The 18,610-nt window shown below is 37.4% G+C and overlaps 2 protein-coding genes and 1 pseudogene across 2 annotated transcripts; 1 reads left to right on the plus strand and 2 right to left on the minus strand.

Annotated features, from left to right (window-relative positions):
* Positions 1 to 1,912: 1,912 nt before the first annotated feature.
* Positions 1,913 to 8,627, minus strand: LOC111200561 (annotated as a pseudogene).
* A 2,571-nt stretch (positions 8,628 to 11,198) lies between these two features.
* Positions 11,199 to 12,014, minus strand: LOC106363149 (glutathione S-transferase T3-like). Its single transcript, XM_013802942.1, has one exon. The coding sequence runs from the start codon at positions 12,012 to 12,014 to the stop codon at positions 11,199 to 11,201; it is 816 nt and encodes a 271-aa protein (XP_013658396.1).
* A 1,968-nt stretch (positions 12,015 to 13,982) lies between these two features.
* LOC106367121 (UV-B-induced protein At3g17800, chloroplastic) lies at positions 13,983 to 15,585 on the plus strand. The gene is made up of 3 exons (XM_013806830.3): positions 13,983 to 14,181; positions 14,312 to 14,592; positions 14,662 to 15,585. Exons 1-3 carry the CDS (start codon positions 13,990 to 13,992, stop codon positions 15,485 to 15,487), a joined length of 1,299 nt encoding a protein of 432 aa, XP_013662284.3. The 5' UTR covers positions 13,983 to 13,989; the 3' UTR covers positions 15,488 to 15,585.
* Positions 15,586 to 18,610: the final 3,025 nt, after the last annotated feature.

Raw genomic sequence — 18,610 nt, forward strand, 5'->3', positions numbered from 1 at the left:
CCTTGGCCGTTGAGGAACGCCTCAAACTGCGACTTCCAAAGGATGTAGTTACGATCAGTAAGAGTGACCGTAACACAGTTGGTGATGTTGAAAGAGGGTGGTTTAAACACCTCCATAGCCATCGCATCCAAGGAGCTATCCCTGATGCTCTGATACCATAAAGGAAAGTGAAGAAGATAGAGTTTTGCTGAATAACTTTCTTATTTTCTTAATTTGGTTTGATACAAAGTTGATCTATTTATGCAGGAAATGTAAAACCCTAGAGCACGCACAGGTGTCATCATCAGGTGTCTATGAGATCATCTAAGGCTGAGAATGGATTTGACAGCTCGATCATATGCGGTCTTTCAGTCGTACGAGTAGAAGCTGGCTTGTGTACTCTGCTTTTGGTGATCGTCGACTGTTGAGAGCTTTGTTGACTGGATGATGACAAAACCTTGACAGGCTGCTTGCTGGGCCTATGCGGAACTTGGGCTTTATCATCAGACGGAATCAGAATGGCCTTGCCCTTCTGTTCTGCAGTGAAGCGTTTTGGCAAAACCGTGTCGTTTTGCTCACTTGCCGGTAGAGTTCCTATATTCACCGCGTATCTCTGCACCAGGGGTTGGCACATGCTCCCATGTTTGGGTTTTAGGATCGAAAATCTCCATCAAATTCGATGAATCAAATTTTTTGAAGCTTTCCAATACATATATTTTCCCATCAAGAACACTCACGCGAGGGACTGTCCTAGCTATCAGCATGCTTGGAGCTTCCTGCCAGATATGAGACCTACAATCCATGCAGAATACCCTAGACGTGGGTTTATAACCAATGTATCCACCAATCATGTAAATATTAGAACCAACTGTGCTAAGATTCCACAGGAAATTACCACAAGGAGAAAAATTGGAAGTTGTGACTGAGATCAAAAGATTGTCACCTGACTTACTCTGTTCCTTCCTAAATGGTCTAAAGCATGGACTGAACCATTGTGGTTTAGGAGAAGGGAGTGTAGAGACTCGTGTTGGTCTACGGCAGAGAGTAAACCAACATGATTCTTCAATACCGTACTGTAAGCACACATATATACAACTCTCGGTGCGGTTTAAAAGCTTTCGGGTTTCGTAAAGGGCACGTGAGGCAAGGAGACAGTGGAATCTCTTGGAGACTAAGGAGAGAATTGGGTAATACAATACCGAGACGCGGACAAAGAAGTTCAACAGTAAGTCATCATGAAGATATGTCTGATTAAGTGGTAACCATTCTTTGAAGCTTCTGGCGGTTGCAAGAAGTGGTGAAGACTCATTGGAGTCTGTGGCAGTAGAAAGGTTAGTTAAAGACGTCGACATGTTAGCAGAAGACGTTGGAGAATATCAGGTTTAGGTTAAATACTTAAATCTTATACGATCGAGCCAGATATATACAAATATGTAAAAGAATATTATTTACAGAAAAAATAGACTGAAACTGTTAGTGATGAATTTATCCGAGCGGACTTTACATATAAAAGTAAAAAAAAAAAAAAAAACCGAAGTGTGTGTTACCAAAAAAAAAAAACAACCCAAAGTGCAGTTCGAACTGTTTTCAAAAATTGTGTATAGAATTGCAGAGAAGCATATACGGGAATAAAGAAAACTTTTCTGAAGCAAGCAAGAAGATGTAACAGAAATATATGATTGGATTGACGCATTCGTTTTAGCTTCTGTTCCACCAAGAACAGACCTTTGAAATGTGGACAGTATAGCCTTTGACCAAACTATGAGCAATTTTTCTGCCTTGAAGATATACTTCCTTGAGTGAACTAAAACACTTTGGTTTTTTCTCTCTTCCAAAAAGCATCCACCTCTTGATTAAAATTCTGTCACTTCCAGTGAAGATTATACGATCAGTTGAAACAGAGTAAGGATCAACGAACAATTAAAACAAAGCATATAACAAAAACCAGAATAAAAACAGGCCCTAGAAAGAAGAGTTCAAACTAAGACAACGAGGAATCTGACAAAAGATAAGCACAGTAACTAGGAAATAAGTGAGAAAAAGCGTGATCACAATCCGATCATGTGACAACAAACATGTAAGAAAACTAGGACGAACGACCAAAGTTAGGTTCATGCATGCGTTAGTAAAACTAACTGGAAAAAGTGACCTTGATCTTGCACTTTGAAGAAGCTTTGGGAATCATCAAGTGTTGCTTGTCTACGTCAGATCTATCACAAGAATGAAGTTTCACCAACTTCAGACACGACAGTTTCTCTATAAAATGCTTCAATTGATCCACCTCCCCAATTGTTCCGCGGTAATCGGTTATCTGTAGGACCTTTATAGGACACGACAACAAGAAAGAATATCCCAACAAGCAGTTGCAAACAAATTCAGGTTGTTCTTCATTGTAGTGCAGTTGACCCTGAAGCAAGAGGAACAATATATATATATCCCTTATATACTAAAGTGCAAGTCGCTTGACGAATAAAATTCTGACACATAGGATATTTTTTTTTCAAATTTTAAAAACATAAATGCAAAGGAAAAAAAACATAACTGCAAAGAAAAATAAATGTAAAAACAGTTTCGTGTGTTCTTCGTAAGTGATTTTGGTATGTAGAACAAAAAACCCCTAATAGTTCTCACACTACACCCATGATCTCCTACTCTTTGGAACCGGTAATCCTTTTTTTTCTGGATAACATTTAACTCACAACGCTTTAACTCAAATTCATCTCTACTTGCTTAATTTCCTAAATCTGTGTAACAGTTTCTAACTCTATTTTATCAAAAAAAAAAAAAAAACAGTTTCTAACTCTCTCTCTCAAACTCAAATGTGATGGAAATTCAATTTAAGCTGACAGATTGAAAAATTCTATTCACGGCATCCATAGTATCAAATGATGGACCTACATCAAGAAAAATCTCTGGCAAACCCACAGTGACACAACACCAGGCTTCAAACTGGTAAGCTGATCGTACTCCAAAGTTGGTTGATGAAAGCTAATGCCCAGGTTAGTAACTCTAAAAACAGTCAACTCTTCCTGCTCAAATCCTAAATTATGTCATGTTGAGATTTCTTTTTCATAACTTTTTTCTATTCTAATCTACTAATATCTTTTTTTTTTTTTTTTTTTTTTTTTTTTTTTTTTTTTTTTTTGCTTTTGCTTTCATAAACGTAAAACAAGTCGGTTGTAGAAAAGCAATCTCTAAATGGAAAAGAAAAAACCCATCAAACAACTTGAAGCTGATCGAAAAACTCAAGATGGAGCTGGATAAAGCACAAGGTAATGATAATATGTCCAGTGAGGAAGAGCTAGAGCTAAAATGGAAATTATGTGAAGCATACAGAGAGGAAGAACTCTTCTGGAGACAAAAAAGTAGAGCCATTTGGCTTAGGGAAGGAGATAGGAACACGAAGTTCTTCCATGCGAAAACAAAACAGCGCCGAGCCCGGAATCGTATCACCAAACTGATGGACTCACTGGGAAACTGGGTGGAGACAGAAGAGGGCATAGAAGGATTAGCTAATAGCTATTTTGATACTCTTTTCACAGCTTCAGAACCGAGTAACCGAGATGAAGCTTTCCGGTACATTACCGCGACGGTTACTCAGGAGATGAATGCAACCTTGATGAGAGAGCCGAATGAGGCTGAGATAAAAGAAGCCGTATTCGCTATAAACCCAGAAAAGGCACCGGGACCTGATGGAATGACCAGTTTATTCTATCAACGGTTCTGGAAAATAGTGGGAAAGGAAATCGTGAAAACGGTTCAAGCCTTCTTCGCCTCTGGAGAGCTAGACGAGCGCATAAACCAGACCAATATCTGTTTAATACCAAAGACGGAGCGTCCAAAGAATATGTCGGAGTTCAGACCAATAAGCTTATGCAATGTAAGCTATAAAATCATCTCAAAAGTCCTCTCATCGCGTCTGAAGAAAGTGCTTCCGAAGCTAGTTTCAGAAACACAATCGGCCTTTGTGGCTCGTAGACTTATCACAGATAATATCTTAGTGGCGCAGGAAATGTTCCATGCTCTGCGTACGAATCCAAGCTGCCAAGGAAAATTTGTAGCGATTAAAACAGATATGAGTAAGGCGTACGATCGAGTAGAATGGAGTTTCCTAGAAACCGTAATGGAGAAAATGGGTTTTGATGATAGATGGATCCAGTTGATCATGCGATGCATATCATCAGTCTCTTACAAAGTCCTCATAAATGGAGAAGCGAAAGGAAACATCACACCGTCGCGTGGCTTGCGACAAGGCGACCCGTTATCTCCCTTCCTCTTCATACTATGCACAGAAGTTCTGATATCGCAAATACAACATTCAGAAAGAGAGAAGAAGATCACGGGTATAAAAATTGCAAGGGAGAGCCCACCGATCTCACATTTACTCTTCGCGGACGACAGCCTCTTCTTTTGTAAGGCTGAACAAAGCGAATGCAGTGAACTAATGAGACTCATTGACGTCTACGGAAAAGCCTCAGGACAACAACTGAATAAGTCAAAATCTTCAGTTATGTTCGGTTCTAAGGTTGTGGCGTCCTCAAAAATTGACCTGAAAAGGTCGCTTGATATCAACCAAGATGGAGGGATGGGCATGTACCTCGGCTTACCAGAGAAAATATGTGGATCTAAGAAGCAAGTCTTCAGCTTCGTACAAGAAAGACTAAACGACCGTACTAATTCGTGGTCATCGAAGCTGCTATCCAAGGGGGGAAAAGAAGTTCAAATCAAGTCTGTGGCCCAGGCTGTCCCCTCATATGTAATGTCCTGCTATCTTCTTCCATTAGGAATCACTAGAAACCTTACTAGTGCAGTCTCGCGGTTCTGGTGGACTACAAAGAGTGAAAACAGAGGATTGCACTGGGTGGCTTGGGACAAGATCTGTATTCCTATGGATAGGGGAGGACTGGGATTCCGAGATTTCCATGACTTCAACCTTGCGCTATTAGCCAAACAGCTATGGAGACTTCTCAAATATCCAAATTCTCTGCTGGCACGGGTGATGAAAGGAAGGTACTATAGACATACAAATCCAATGAACGTAGATAAAGCCTCAAACCCTTCGTATGGCTGGAGAAGTATCCTAGCAGGGAAACAAATCCTACTACAAGGATTAAGGAAGAGAATCGGAAATGGGTATGAAACTAGGGTCTGGGAAGAACCATGGCTCCTTACGTCTCCTGCAAGACCCCCACTTTGCTGCGACAATATCAGAGACGATCATCTACGAGTTCACCATCTCATTGATACAGAGACCAATACATGGAACTCAGATATGTTGCATACCTTTATAGCAGCCGCAGATATACCTCGGGTTGAATCGATACGGGTGAGTCGCACAGGAAGAAGAGATTGCTACAGCTGGGACTTTACTAAGTCCGGTACTTACACGGTAAAATCTGGTTACGCAGTAGCTCATGATCTTCGGACACGAACACTCCAGCCACTGGTGTCTGAACCCAGCACTACGGATCTTAAAAAAGCAACATGGAAGATCAAAGCGCCAAGGAAACTGAAGCACTTTATCTGGCAAGCTATCTCTGGATATGTCGCTACGGCGCAGAACCTAAAAGATCGCCACTGTGCACCGGACAGTACCTGCGTTCGCTGCGGAGCGGATTCTGAAACTACTAATCACACTTTGTTTGAATGTCCACCCGCCCTACAGTGTTGGGCTCTGTCGCAAATTCCTACAGCTCCGGGGTTATTCCCGCGGCAATCTCTTTTTGAAAACATAGATTATCTACTAGGGAGAGCAAAGGGACAAGGCGTAAATGTGGAGACGACGAAAGTCTTCCCATGGATAATGTGGTATATATGGAAGGCGCGTAATGAAAAACTGTTCAATAACAAGGACATTACACCACCGGAAACGATCCAAACCGCCATGAGAGAAGCAGAGAGCTGGACGATCGCGCAACTTACGCCAGAAATGGAAGATATGGGGATGAACGAGGCACTCGAGGACGTACCAACAGAGACCCAAGCTCCGGAACCACCAATATGGAGATGTCAGGTAGACGCTTCATGGATAAGTACTCGGGAGGCTACTGGTCTAGGTTTCGTGATAATAAATGCAGGAACGACAACTCTGTTTGGGGCAAAGAGAGTAAGCACGGCGGAATCTCCTCTACATGCAGAGGCTGAAGGGCTCATATGGGCAATGCAGGAATCGCTAAACAGAGGATACATGTCAGTGCATTTTGAATCAGATTGTCAACAATTAGTGAATCTATTACAACGAGATGAAGAGGAGTGGCCGGCATTGGCACCAGAACTGGATGAAATTAAAGCTCTGTGTACTAGCTTCGACACTTTCTCTATTGCGTATGTCTCACGGTCTCTCAACATCCGTGCGGATGGCCTGGCAAAAGGAGTCCGTTCACGCGATCTCAGGGTTCCTTATGTTCAAAGCTGCGCTCCATGGTGGCTAGCCCCTGTTGCTAACCAAATGGATGCAGTATAAGCTTGGTTCTTTATTTCGATGTCAAAAAAAAAAAAAAACGTAAAACAAGTCGGTAACATTTTCAAAATAGATTATACTAATTCTCGAGTTGTTGGAAATGCTAATTTTATATGGTGATGATAATTTAGGGAAGGAGATAAGAGAACTCACCTTAAAGCACACGTACAATACATTTTTGACAAGTGCCACAAGAAGAAAAATATGAGGGATCATTAGAAGACAAAAACGAAAAACACTTATATATCATGATGATATTATCATCTAATCTGATCAGGTTGGTCTTCCTTATTTTTTTAATTTATGTGTTTATTATGTTTATTTTTGATCTATATATACATTTTGCTTTATTTTTCTTATAAATTGTAGCCAAATTTGTCGATTTTCTTGAAAACAAAAATGTCAAAACAATATAGCATTGCTGTAAAAGATACAGCGAAAGAAAACAAAACTATATGAAAAAGGTTGATAAGCACTACTACAAAAGATTAATTATGACATTTTAATAGTACTTATGCAAAATATATGTTTTTCTTCAATTTGTTTTTCATATGTAATAACTTTTCTTTGATTTTGAAAGGAGATCAATAATTTACAATTCATGGATTATATTAGAGCTCTTAATATTAGACAACTCTAAGATATCTAGACATCAATCTTTAATTTTTCAAAATTCAGAAAATATATCATTGTTAAATTAATATATACAATATTTAGAATTTATATTTATCATCAAATAAATAATACCCATGCATAGCACGGGAGATAATACTAGTATATATATAAAGAGAAAAAATTAAGGAGTATCTTTAAGGTAAGCTATTTGACCAATAAGCATTTAGGGTTTTGGTCATACATCAATGACAAGAGTCTCTAGATTTGGAGACTTCTTTAGCAAATATGGTAGAAATGCCATACAATCCTCCTCATCATCACATCTAATGGTTAAATGATATAGGTTTTCAAACACCGGGATTGCTTCACGGAAGTAATATAATGCCTGAAACAAAAAATATATATATATATCTAATCTTCAACGTACTGCATTATTTAGATACAAAGCCTCTAGTGGAACATCATATGAAAGCGAAACAATAATGTCTCAATGATTACTAATTTTTTTTCTTTCTAGAAACTCAAATTGTAATAAGATGTCACAGAGTTATAAAAGAAACAACAGCACACTTACCACGAAAGTGTTCTGAAATAATATCTCCATGATTTCAACATTTCCCAACCCCTTTATCAGATTTGTTGTTGCTAGAAGAATTATTGTGATCATGACTTACAGATCCATCGTAGGGTATGTAGTACTGGTACTGACCGTCAGTGAACATAAGATGGAGCTTAGCCTCAACAAGGAAGTCAAGATTAACAATTGAATACTCATCCGGCATAGCATCAGAGCACTCAAAATAGGTAAGACTTGGAGTATCCAAAGTAACTCTCGTAAACTGAGAAGGATGGAAATCTTGAATAATTAGTCTTTGAAGGGTTGGAATGCACAGCTTGCCAGACCATTTCGGACGTTGCCACCTCATACCAAATATTGTCAGTTCCTTAAGTACAGGGCAAGCAGAAAGAAGTTTTTTAAACGCACAACCACGAAGATCGTTGAACTGAATGACACTAAGAGTAAGCGTATCAAGTGCGGGTAGAAAAGCATTCTCAGGGAGAACATCAACAACAAAACCCTTCCCATAGGAAAAACCCGCCGCATAACGACCCTCCAGTTCCACTTTAACAACTGTCTTGCAAGTGAAAAACTCAAAGGGCAGATAATAATGTCTCCCAATACCTATGTCCAGTTTAAGATCCAAGATGCCCCGCTTCAGCACATCACATAGACAACGGTTGATAAGATCATATTGAGCTGGATCAACACGATCTCTGCATCTTAGGTAGAACTTATTCACGCGAGTACTGGACGGCAGAGAAATTACTCCATCCACGAAATCAGAGAAACTCCCTTGAATCTCGTCTGTGTCATCAAACTGAAGCTTTGGAATGATGGTAAAGAGATTTTGCCACTTTTTTGAGAGAATAGATGTGAAAACAGCCTCCTTTGCAGAAAGAAAGGAGACAATGCGGCGGATAACCTCTTTTGGTAGATTACTAATCCTATCCATCCTATTGCTAATGATTCCTTTCAGTTTCAGTAACTTAACTAAACATTAACCTTGCTACAGATGAGAAGAGAAATGTTGAGTGCACGAGGACAATGCAAATGCATCTGAGATATTATTTAACTGAAGGTGACAAAGACGAAAGGTAAAGGAACCGAATCGTCTTGCATTGCGCCGTTAGAGCATATGCAATGGTGGACTCCATGGAGTCCTTACCATTAATTTAATAATTTTTTTTTTTTAAATAGTTAAGGATTCTAGTAAAAATGGTGTGTCCAATGGTGATCCCCGATTAGGAATCCTTAGAAATTAAATTTTTTTTTAAGTGAAATTTAATTTATATTTATTAGGAGATAAAATATAAAGATACATTGATTAAAATAAAGATACAACAATTAAATATAAAGATAAACTAATTATTAATCTTCATCACCAAATTTGTTCCAAATATTTTCGATTAAATCATTCTTCAATCGTTCATGCATATGCCTATCACGAAGATCATTCCGATTGGGAAACATATTATTCAGATTTGTAGGCCTCTAGGTTTCAACCTCTGAACTTCTGGTGACGTCTCCTTCTTCAAATTCCGATATATCGTAACGAATGTATCCATCTCGTTCATTTTCGACTATCATATTGTGTAGTATGATACATGCTCTCATGATCTTCCCTATCTTTGCTTTGTTCATTGAAAGAGCCGGGTTTTTTACAACCGCAAACCGAGATTGTAGTACTCCAAAAGCCCGCTCCACATCTTTTCGGGTTGATTCTTGAACTTTAGCAAATAACTCTTGCTTAGGACATTGAGGGAGTGTGATAGATTGGATAAATGTTGACCATTTTGGATAAATACCGTCAGTGAGGTAGTATGCCAACTTATACGTGTGTCCGTTGACCACGTACTTTAACCTGGGGGCCCGACCTTCTAAAATATCATCAAAAACAGGAGACCGATCGAGGACATTGATATCGTTTAAGGTACCTGGAGGACCAAAAAAGGCGTGCCATATCCAAAGATCGTGTGAAGCTACAGCCTCTAATACGATTGTCGGTTTTCCTGATCCGTGTGCGTATTGTCCTTTCCAAGCGGTTGGGCAATTTTTCCACTCCCAATGCATACAATCAATGCTCCCAACCATCCCAGGAAACCCGCGGCTCTCTCCAATATCGAGTAGTCGTTGAAGATCCTCCGGTGTGGGTCTTCGTAGATACTCTTCTCCATATAACCGAATGATTGCATCAGTGAACTTATGTAAACACAAAAGTGCTGTGCTCTCACCAAGTCGGAGATACTCGTCAACCGCGTCTGCCGCAGAACCATAAGCAAGCTGACGAATTGCTGCCGTACATTTCTGAAGTGGAGAAAGGCCAAACCTCCCGGTTGCATCTTGTCTATGTTGAAAGAACAGAACATTCGCTGAGAGGTCATGGACAATACGCATGAATAAATCCTTGTTCATGCGGAAACGCCGTCTGAATAACTGTGCCGAGTATGTCGAGTCTTCGCTGAAGTAGTCATTCTATAAACGGTTGTGGCCTGCTTCACGGTTTCGTTCTACATAAGCACGTCTCCGTTGAATATTGGGCTGGGCCTCCACTATATCGTTGTATGTATCTTCGAGGATTTCGTCGAAAACTTCGTCCAATCTTTCTTCGAGCTCATCGGATGATGATGATGATGACGACATTACTAGGTGACCCTCCTGTTAATAATAAATATTTTAGTTCTAATTTTGACTTCCAAATTTTAGTTGACAATTTTAGTTCCAAAATTTTGTTCTAAATCTAGTTCCAAAATTTAATACACAATAATATGTTCCAAGTTCTAGTTCCTAATTGTATAATTACTAGCTGTCCCTCCTGTTAATAAAAAAAAAATTAGTTCTAATTTTTACTTCCAAATTTTAGGTCACAATTTTAGTTCCAAAATTTAGTTCTAAATCTAGTTCCAAATTTTAATAGAAGGATTAAGTTTACAAAGATTATTCGGTTTGATCTAAGTAATAGGTTTACAAATATTATTCGGTTTGATCTAGTTAAATCAACATTTATGCTTTGTATACATAAAGCAAGTGAAGCAAGTGAAGCAAGTAACTTCTATTACTAAAATTGTACCATTCGATATAACTTCTATTTTTACCGTTCGATATTACTTCTATTTTTACCGTTCGATATAACTTCTACTACTAATTGTATACATAAAGCAAGTGAAGCAAGTAAACATAATTAAAGAAGAGTACTAACCAGAAATATTACACGCCTCTCCGAGTGATACAAGTTTTGATATTGAGGAAACAAGGAAACAAGAACGAGATACAAAGCTAAAGAGATGCATGCCTAGTACTTATACTACATAAACTGGAAAAACAACAACCCGTGACTTGTTCACATGAACTAACGCTAAGTGCTTTCACATCTCCAAATGCACCCGTGACAACTTCACCTTAGCTAAAGACCAAAAGGAGTTTGACAACTCCTCTTCTCCCGTGACATCTTGACATTGACCTGAAACAACACATTACACAACAGTTAGTATAGCTGTAATGCACAACCTCAAACAACACATGACACATTAGCAAGCAACTACTAAGCAAGTTAATGAGCAAGTAAACACAACCTCAAACAACACATCATAACATTTCAGACATTAGCTTGAGTTTTAGCGATGTTTCCATCTCAGACAGTGGCTCTTTCTTCGCGAGCAAGCGATCAAGGACTTTATGCCTAGAGAGTTTTTCCTTCAGTTCTAACACGCCATGTAGCTTTGACAACTCCTCTTCTCTACCACTCTTTTTCTTCTTACTGCCAGCTTTCGCGGCCTTTACCCCTATAGGTCTAGCCTCTGCTTCTCCCACGTCATCTTCTTCTCTATCAATGTCCAACACTTGCCTCCGCTTTTCCTTTCCACCATCCTTAGCCACATAGGTGGACGACCATTTCTGGTCATGCCTCAGCTCCCTCCAGCAGTGATCCAAGCTGAACTTGTTGCCGTACTTTGAGAAGAATATGTCCAAGGCCGCTTTCATCACATCATCATCGTTTTGGCCACTTCTCTGCTCCCTCAGAGCCGCATCATAGCATCCAGTAAACTTTGATACTTGCTCGTTGATCCTAGCCCACCTCTGTTTGCAAGAAGTAATCTCTCTCGGTATTTGCCCAACGAGGTGAGGGCTTGCGTTGTAGTACTCTACAATACGCTTCCAGAAAGCACCAGCTTTCTGCTCATTCCCGACGACAGGGTCCTTACTGGTGTTAAGCCAAGCACTAATAAGGATCTTATCCTCTCTGGGAGAATATTTCCTCCTCTCCTTAACACCGGACTCATCAGGAACTTGGCTAGGAGACTCATCAGGAACTTGTGACTCAAACCAAAAAGGTTCGGGTGAATCAAGGTCTACTGGAATTTGACTACGTAGAAGGTTTGAAAAACCAGACGAGTTAGCCATGCTTAGAGAATGCTCTGTGTTACTCTAGTAGTTACACAGAGCCTTAAGTAAGGCATCTATATTTATTTAACAATTAAAGCCAATCAAAATCTGAGCAGTTAGGAAGATAGGAAGCAAACTTCATGCATTTAACAACTAAGTACTATACTAGCAACATAATAAAGCAAGTGAAGCTATTTCTAAACGTAGAACATTTATAACCAATCTAATCAGATGGTCTTTAGAGCAATAAACAACATACCGCGTGCGGGAACATTTATTAGCTTTTATTCAACCAATAAACATCATTCAACCAATATAGAGCAATTCACTTGCATTTATTAATACAGTATTACTACTCTAAAGTGGAGCAAAGCATCGTACCTTACTTAAATTTGCCACTCGTGAGGTGATAAAACACTCCCGTTTGAAGCCTTTGAAGCTGCTCCTGCAAACACATAACATAAAGAAGTCAAATGTTATAATAGTATTGCATAATCAAATTAACTAAAACACAAAGAGTTTAACTTAACACGCAGAACCAAGAATACCAAACCTATTAAAACTAATAGGCACACCATTAGCTTAACTCGTGAATTCTCCTTTCCTAACCCGTATACAGTCTTCTCTAGCAGTAGCAGCTTCTGCTCACTCTCAGTACCTTCTTCCTTAAGCCGCCTTAGCTGTGTCTGAAAGTCCCTCATCTCCTCCATGATTGCCACATCCCACCACTTCCAGATGTGACAGTCTCCATCATCGACATTGTTGCAGGTGAAGTACCTTCGGCCTCGATCTTTCTCAGTGTAGGCTGTTGCAACAACCGCTTCACCCCCACAGTAGCATATAGTCGGGATTCCATCATCAGCCTCAGGATTCGGTTGATACTCAACCGGCTCTGCCATATCGAACCTACTATGAGCTTCATCTGCGTATATCTGAGCTTCTGCTTCGAGAAGTGATGTTATGTCCAAGTCCTCTGATGATGATGACGGCTGGCTGTAGCTATATTGTCCCATTTTCGTTAACCTGCAAAGAAATAATATTCAGAGAGCATTAGAGCATGCGCAACAGAAAAAAAAATAGCACAGAGTAGCATGAAAAAGACACACAAACTTATCGACTCAGACTTTGTGAAAACCGTAAATGTAATGGAACCATCATTGAATTTGAATCCGTAATAAAATTCAATTTTAATCCGTATAAGAAGAAAAGAGAAGAACCCCAAATCGTAAATAGAGTCGAACCAATATCGAAAGGAACAAAATTGGGATTTAGAAACCATATATCGAATGGATAATTCTTTGTTTTCAAAACCCTAAATCGATCGGAACCAAAATGGGTTTTGAACCCGTAAAAACAAATCGATCTAAACGAAGAAATCCCCAAATCCCCGAATCGTTTTATACCCAAATCCTTTTCAAACCCTAATTTTGAAACGAAACTATCCCCAAAACCCAACCGTTAGATTGAGAGGAAAACAAGATGCAAACTAATCTATATCGATTAATCTAGAAGAGAAGCCTTCTATTTACCTTGACGATCCGAGGGAGAGCGATGGTGGGTCGAGAGAATCGCCGTCGAAAGTCGAGAGGTTTTTTTTTTCTTTGCTTCGGTCGAAATGATCAATTAATTTTCCTCCCTACGAAACACAAAAGCGGCCCGGTCCACTCAGATTCTTCCACGTAACACAAGGATCGAGTCCGTAAAACACCTAATTACGGACCAATCCTTACGTTTATTAAGCGTAATATTATTATTATATTAAAACTAATGGGACCATTAAGCGCTAAGGATTCGGAGTCATCCCCTGTTGCGCATGCTCTTAGTGTGCTTCTTCCACGTGGCAACTCAGATACCAAAGTTGAAAACATTTTGGGCCTGAATTCAAATTTGCCTAAGAGCTGATCGTGGCCCAACAATTATAATGACGTGGCGTGTTCTTAGTGGTTTGTTTTCTACTACTTTGTCTGTTAATTTATTAATTTTTGGAGCTAATATGAGGAGTCTCTGTAGAAACCTGAGCCACAATTTGGTAGTAGTCATCTCTGAGATACTTTGCGAAAAATCAAATCCAAGAAAAAAAAAAATGCAAGCAATCGGCAGCTATGGCTGCCTCTGCTTCAAGCACTACCACTCTCTCTCCAAGTTCCTCTCTCCTCCCTCTACTTCTCCATCGCTTCTTCCTCAGGTGAAACTCGTCGTTTCGTCTACTTCGTTCTGTATTTCGTTAGGTTAGGTTAGTTTAATCTGCTCGGACACTTGGTAGCTTATGGATTCTCAGTTTATTTTCTTGCTATTGCTTTCGTTGTTATTTACAGAGATGCCATTCGTTCTGTATCCCCAAGCTTGGAAGTAGCAGCAACAACGCTGAGAACGGGCGAGGAAGAGGCGTGACAGTGAGAGCCTCAGGAGAAGACGACAACTTTGCCCCGATTGCTCCTGTTGAGCTGGAATCTCCTGTGGGACAGCTTCTGGACCAGATTCTTAGGACACATCCTCATCTCTTACCCGTCACTGTCGATCAGCAGCTCGACAAGTTATCCACCGAAAACGATAATCTCAAAGCCGAACCGTCTTCTTCGCAAGACATTCTCTCTAAGTAAGTCTTTTATCCTCTCTTGCTTAAACCTAGGCTATGTTATATTAGCAGTTTCTTTCTCTTTCGCAGGAGGATATCTGAAGTTAAGGATAAGGAGAAACGTAAAACATTGGCAGAGATCATTTACTGCTTAGTGGTGCATAGATTTGTGGAGAAAGAAATCACCATGATCCCTCAGATTAAACCAACCTCAGACCCAGCAGGACGGATAGACTTATGGCCAAACCAAGAAGAGAAGCTTGAAGTCATTCACTCTGCGGAAGCCTTTGAGATGATACAGAGTCACCTGTCTTCGGTTCTTGGAGACAGAACAGCAGTAGGTCCGTTAAGCTCCATAGTTCAGATAAGCAAGATCAAACTCGGGAAACTCTATGCTGCTTCTGTCATGTATGGCTACTTCCTAAGAAGAATCGACCAGAGATACCAGCTTGAGAGAACCATGAACACACTTCCCAAACGGCCTGACAAAACCAGGGAGCGGTACGAAGAGCCTTCCCCTCCGTACCCGTTATGGGACCTGGACTCTTTGATCCGGATCCAACCAGAGGAATATGATCCTGATGAGTACGCAATACAGAGGAATGAAGAGGAGTCGTCGTCGTCTTACGGGTTGAGATCGTACGTTACGTACTTGGACTCGGATACGCTTCAGAGATACGCCACGATACGGTCTAAAGAAGCCATGTCGCTGATAGAGAAGCAGACCCAGGCGCTCTTTGGGCGACCGGACATAAGGATACTGGAGGACGGTAAGCTGGATACGTCTAACGATGAGGTTCTGTCTCTGAGTTTCTCGGGTCTTGCGATGTTGGTTTTGGAAGCTGTGACCTTTGGATCTTTCTTATGGGACGCAGAGAGCTACGTTGAATCTAAGTACCATTTCCTCAAGGCTTGAGCCTGCCTGCCTAGTCCTCAATTTGTATGTTGTTTTCCAAGTTATCATGTAAAGAAAGAAGACATTTGTACTTTTGAATGTAAATTGTTTATCTCTCATGTGAAGAATTGATAACAAACTCAAAATTCCAAAACGTATACAAACTACACTTCAAAAGTATAGATTCTAAGTCGATATTTACTCGATTATTTTCTTACTATTTTCAAACCAACATTATACTATTAATTGAAGACATGCTTAACTGAAAAATTATAATTTGATTGGTTCTAAAATGTGACATGATATAAATGACATGTATTGATGACTCAAATATGACTCAAGTCCACATAGGATAAGAATTTATTAACTTGCTGACATCGTTAATTCCAGATTAGCTTAAATAAACGATTTTTTTAGTTACCATATTTCAATTTCGTTCCAGTTTGCGTTAATTGTGTGGTTATCCTAATCAAAACTCGCTAGATAATTTCTCATCTGAATTCATTTGATTTCCCCATCATATTATAAACTTTGATTTATGATTGATACTTTTGTGATTAATTTACTTATAAGGTTTATGCAACATATATGGTTTCAATATACAATGTTGGTTTGATTGAATTAATTTTAGGTTTTACGGTTTAGGTTTCAAGACAAAAGTGATACACGATATTTTATTTTATATATCTATCATAATATTTTATTAATTGATAACCACATAAACTTTGATATTTAGTATTGATATTGTTCACAAAAATTATACTTCCTATATATCAAATCACCAAAATTCTCTCACGAATAGTATGATTTCACCATTGTAAACAAAAATTCCAATATATATATATATATATATCACAAATCGTTTAACTATTAATTTAAATACATCATAGACGTTAGGTAAGATACTATATTTGACCAAATCGTTTAAACATGGTACTACTAACGTACTGGGAAATGTTCTTATGACTCGTAGGTTAACTAGTCAAAACCTTATATATATATATACATCTTCCTCTCATGTATAACCCAATCGTTTAACGTAAAAATGTCATTTTCCCAAGAAATATTCCATACTAAATTCAGGTGAACTTGCTAGAACCATTCAGTGAGAATCATGAAATTCATGTAAAGACTATCAACAAATGAACTTTTCAACTCCATAACAGGAACTCTATTGAGTTAATCCTTGTGGATGAAAAGATAGTGTAGTGTTCATGTACTATTAATTATTTATAAACGATTTTAATGTTCTTCACTACATATGAAAATACTAATGCATCTTTTTTTTGGTAAATAAAATGTATCATATTGCATGCATCTATTGAGAATGAGGTTTTACAAAAACATAAGCATCTTCTACATGACGGGCAAACTTTATGAATCAACATATTCAGACTAAAAAACTATACGATGGTGATTTCATTATCATCTTATTTCCATACAAATGGTCTATTAAACGAATAACTTGGACCAAAGCTTTGACAAATTTTCTTGATTTTGTACCAGAAAAATATTTTACTGATTTTTGTGATATCTTAGATAGAAAATATGAAAAGAACGCGTACATATGTAACTATATGCTTATGTATTATTTTGTTCGTAAAAAATCATAATTTCGCAATTTTGACATTTTGTGTTTGTTGGACTTGACAAATGTCATTGGACAAATCAGTTAGGTTGGTAACGTCGAAGAAGTAAAGACTAAAATAAAATCAATCAATTCATCTAAACTACAAATAATTTTGCACGCTACAAAGTAAGTGGTGTTCTTATGTATATCATATAAACAAAGATTTATTGTTAACTAAAATATATATAAGATAGGTTACCCTTAAGGCCTTAAGTGCATTTTATGAGGATATCATGCGAAAAGAACATTTTCATATACACATTAAAGAAGATGGATGCGGTTGTGATATGTGTCTTGCGTTTTATGTCTGTCAAATCTTATAAAAATTATAACAATATTTATTCATTTATTATATGTGCAGTTTTATTTATATTCGTCGGATACTAATTTGTTAGTCTAAATTTTAAAATAAGCATATCAAATGCTTTTAGTGTCATACAATATGGTTTGATCCTTCTGCTAAACATGTTGATAATTTCAAAAATAGGTACACATGCTCAACTTTATCAGGTTATAAATATTAGGATACAATAATTGTTATCAATCTTCTCTATTAAAAGAGAAGTACCATTTTTATCTACCATAAAAAAGTCATACTAGCCTTATTAGGTCCATTACATTAATTACATTTATTTAATTATTTATATTAATCTATTAAATATAAAGATATTAATAATAAATCAATTTTAAAATTTAAATTTTACCTTTAGTTATAACAAAATGTTGAGAAAAAATCTAACCAAATCTTTCAAAAAATTTAAAATATTTTATTTAAATTAATACCATTGATTAATTTCATAATTAATAATATATACTATACATTAATTTAAATAAGATTTTATTATAAAACAAAATAAAATAAAAGTGTATGCTATTTTTCAAATTTTATAATTATATTCTATATATTCTTTATTAAAAGAAATACCATAAAAAAATAATACTAGGTCTATTTCATCAATTACATCTATTTAATTATTTAAGTTAATATATTTAATATATAACATTTCTAAAATATCTTATAAATTATATTGATATTAATAAATAAATTTTAACTCTAAATTTAAATTTTCTGTTTACTTATAACAAAATATGTTGGAAAAAATCTAACAAAATCCTAATAAAATTTTAAAATATTTTTAAATTAATGCAGCGATTGATTTCATAAAGTATTAGAAAAAAATTAGAATTTTTTTTTATAATGTGTTGTATTCAGTCTGTAAAAATTAGAAAAAAATGAAGGAGATTCTCAATTTGTTTATTTCATACTATGAATTTATTTTACCAAACTCGAAAATATATTAATATATAATAACAATTAATAATAAAGTAAAATATATAAAATAAATCATTATACATTAATAATATTGAATAAGAAACATAACCAATAACATTATAGATTTACAAAATATATAACACTAAAATGTAAATTATATCTTTGAAAGTTTTGCGATGGTATCTATTATATATTTATAAAATGAAAATCAACCCGCACGGATGTGTGGGTGAAAAATCTA

This window comes from Brassica napus, chromosome A5, assembly GCF_020379485.1.
Source record: "Brassica napus cultivar Da-Ae chromosome A5, Da-Ae, whole genome shotgun sequence".
NCBI lineage: Eukaryota > Viridiplantae > Streptophyta > Magnoliopsida > Brassicales > Brassicaceae > Brassica > Brassica napus.

Excerpts from the sequence above, each read along its gene's own strand:
- LOC106363149 (XM_013802942.1), bottom strand. The coding sequence starts at position 12,014 with ATGGCTAACTCGTCTGGTTTTTCAAACCTTCTACGTAGTCAAATTCCA.
- LOC106367121 (XM_013806830.3), top strand. The coding sequence starts at position 13,990 with ATGAGGAGTCTCTGTAGAAACCTGAGCCACAATTTGGTAGTAGTCATC. Across the intron at positions 14,182-14,311 it reads CTCCATCGCTTCTTCCTCAG|AGATGCCATTCGTTCTGTAT; the intron begins GTGAAACTCGTC and ends TGTTATTTACAG. Across the intron at positions 14,593-14,661 it reads TCGCAAGACATTCTCTCTAA|GAGGATATCTGAAGTTAAGG; the intron begins GTAAGTCTTTTA and ends TCTCTTTCGCAG.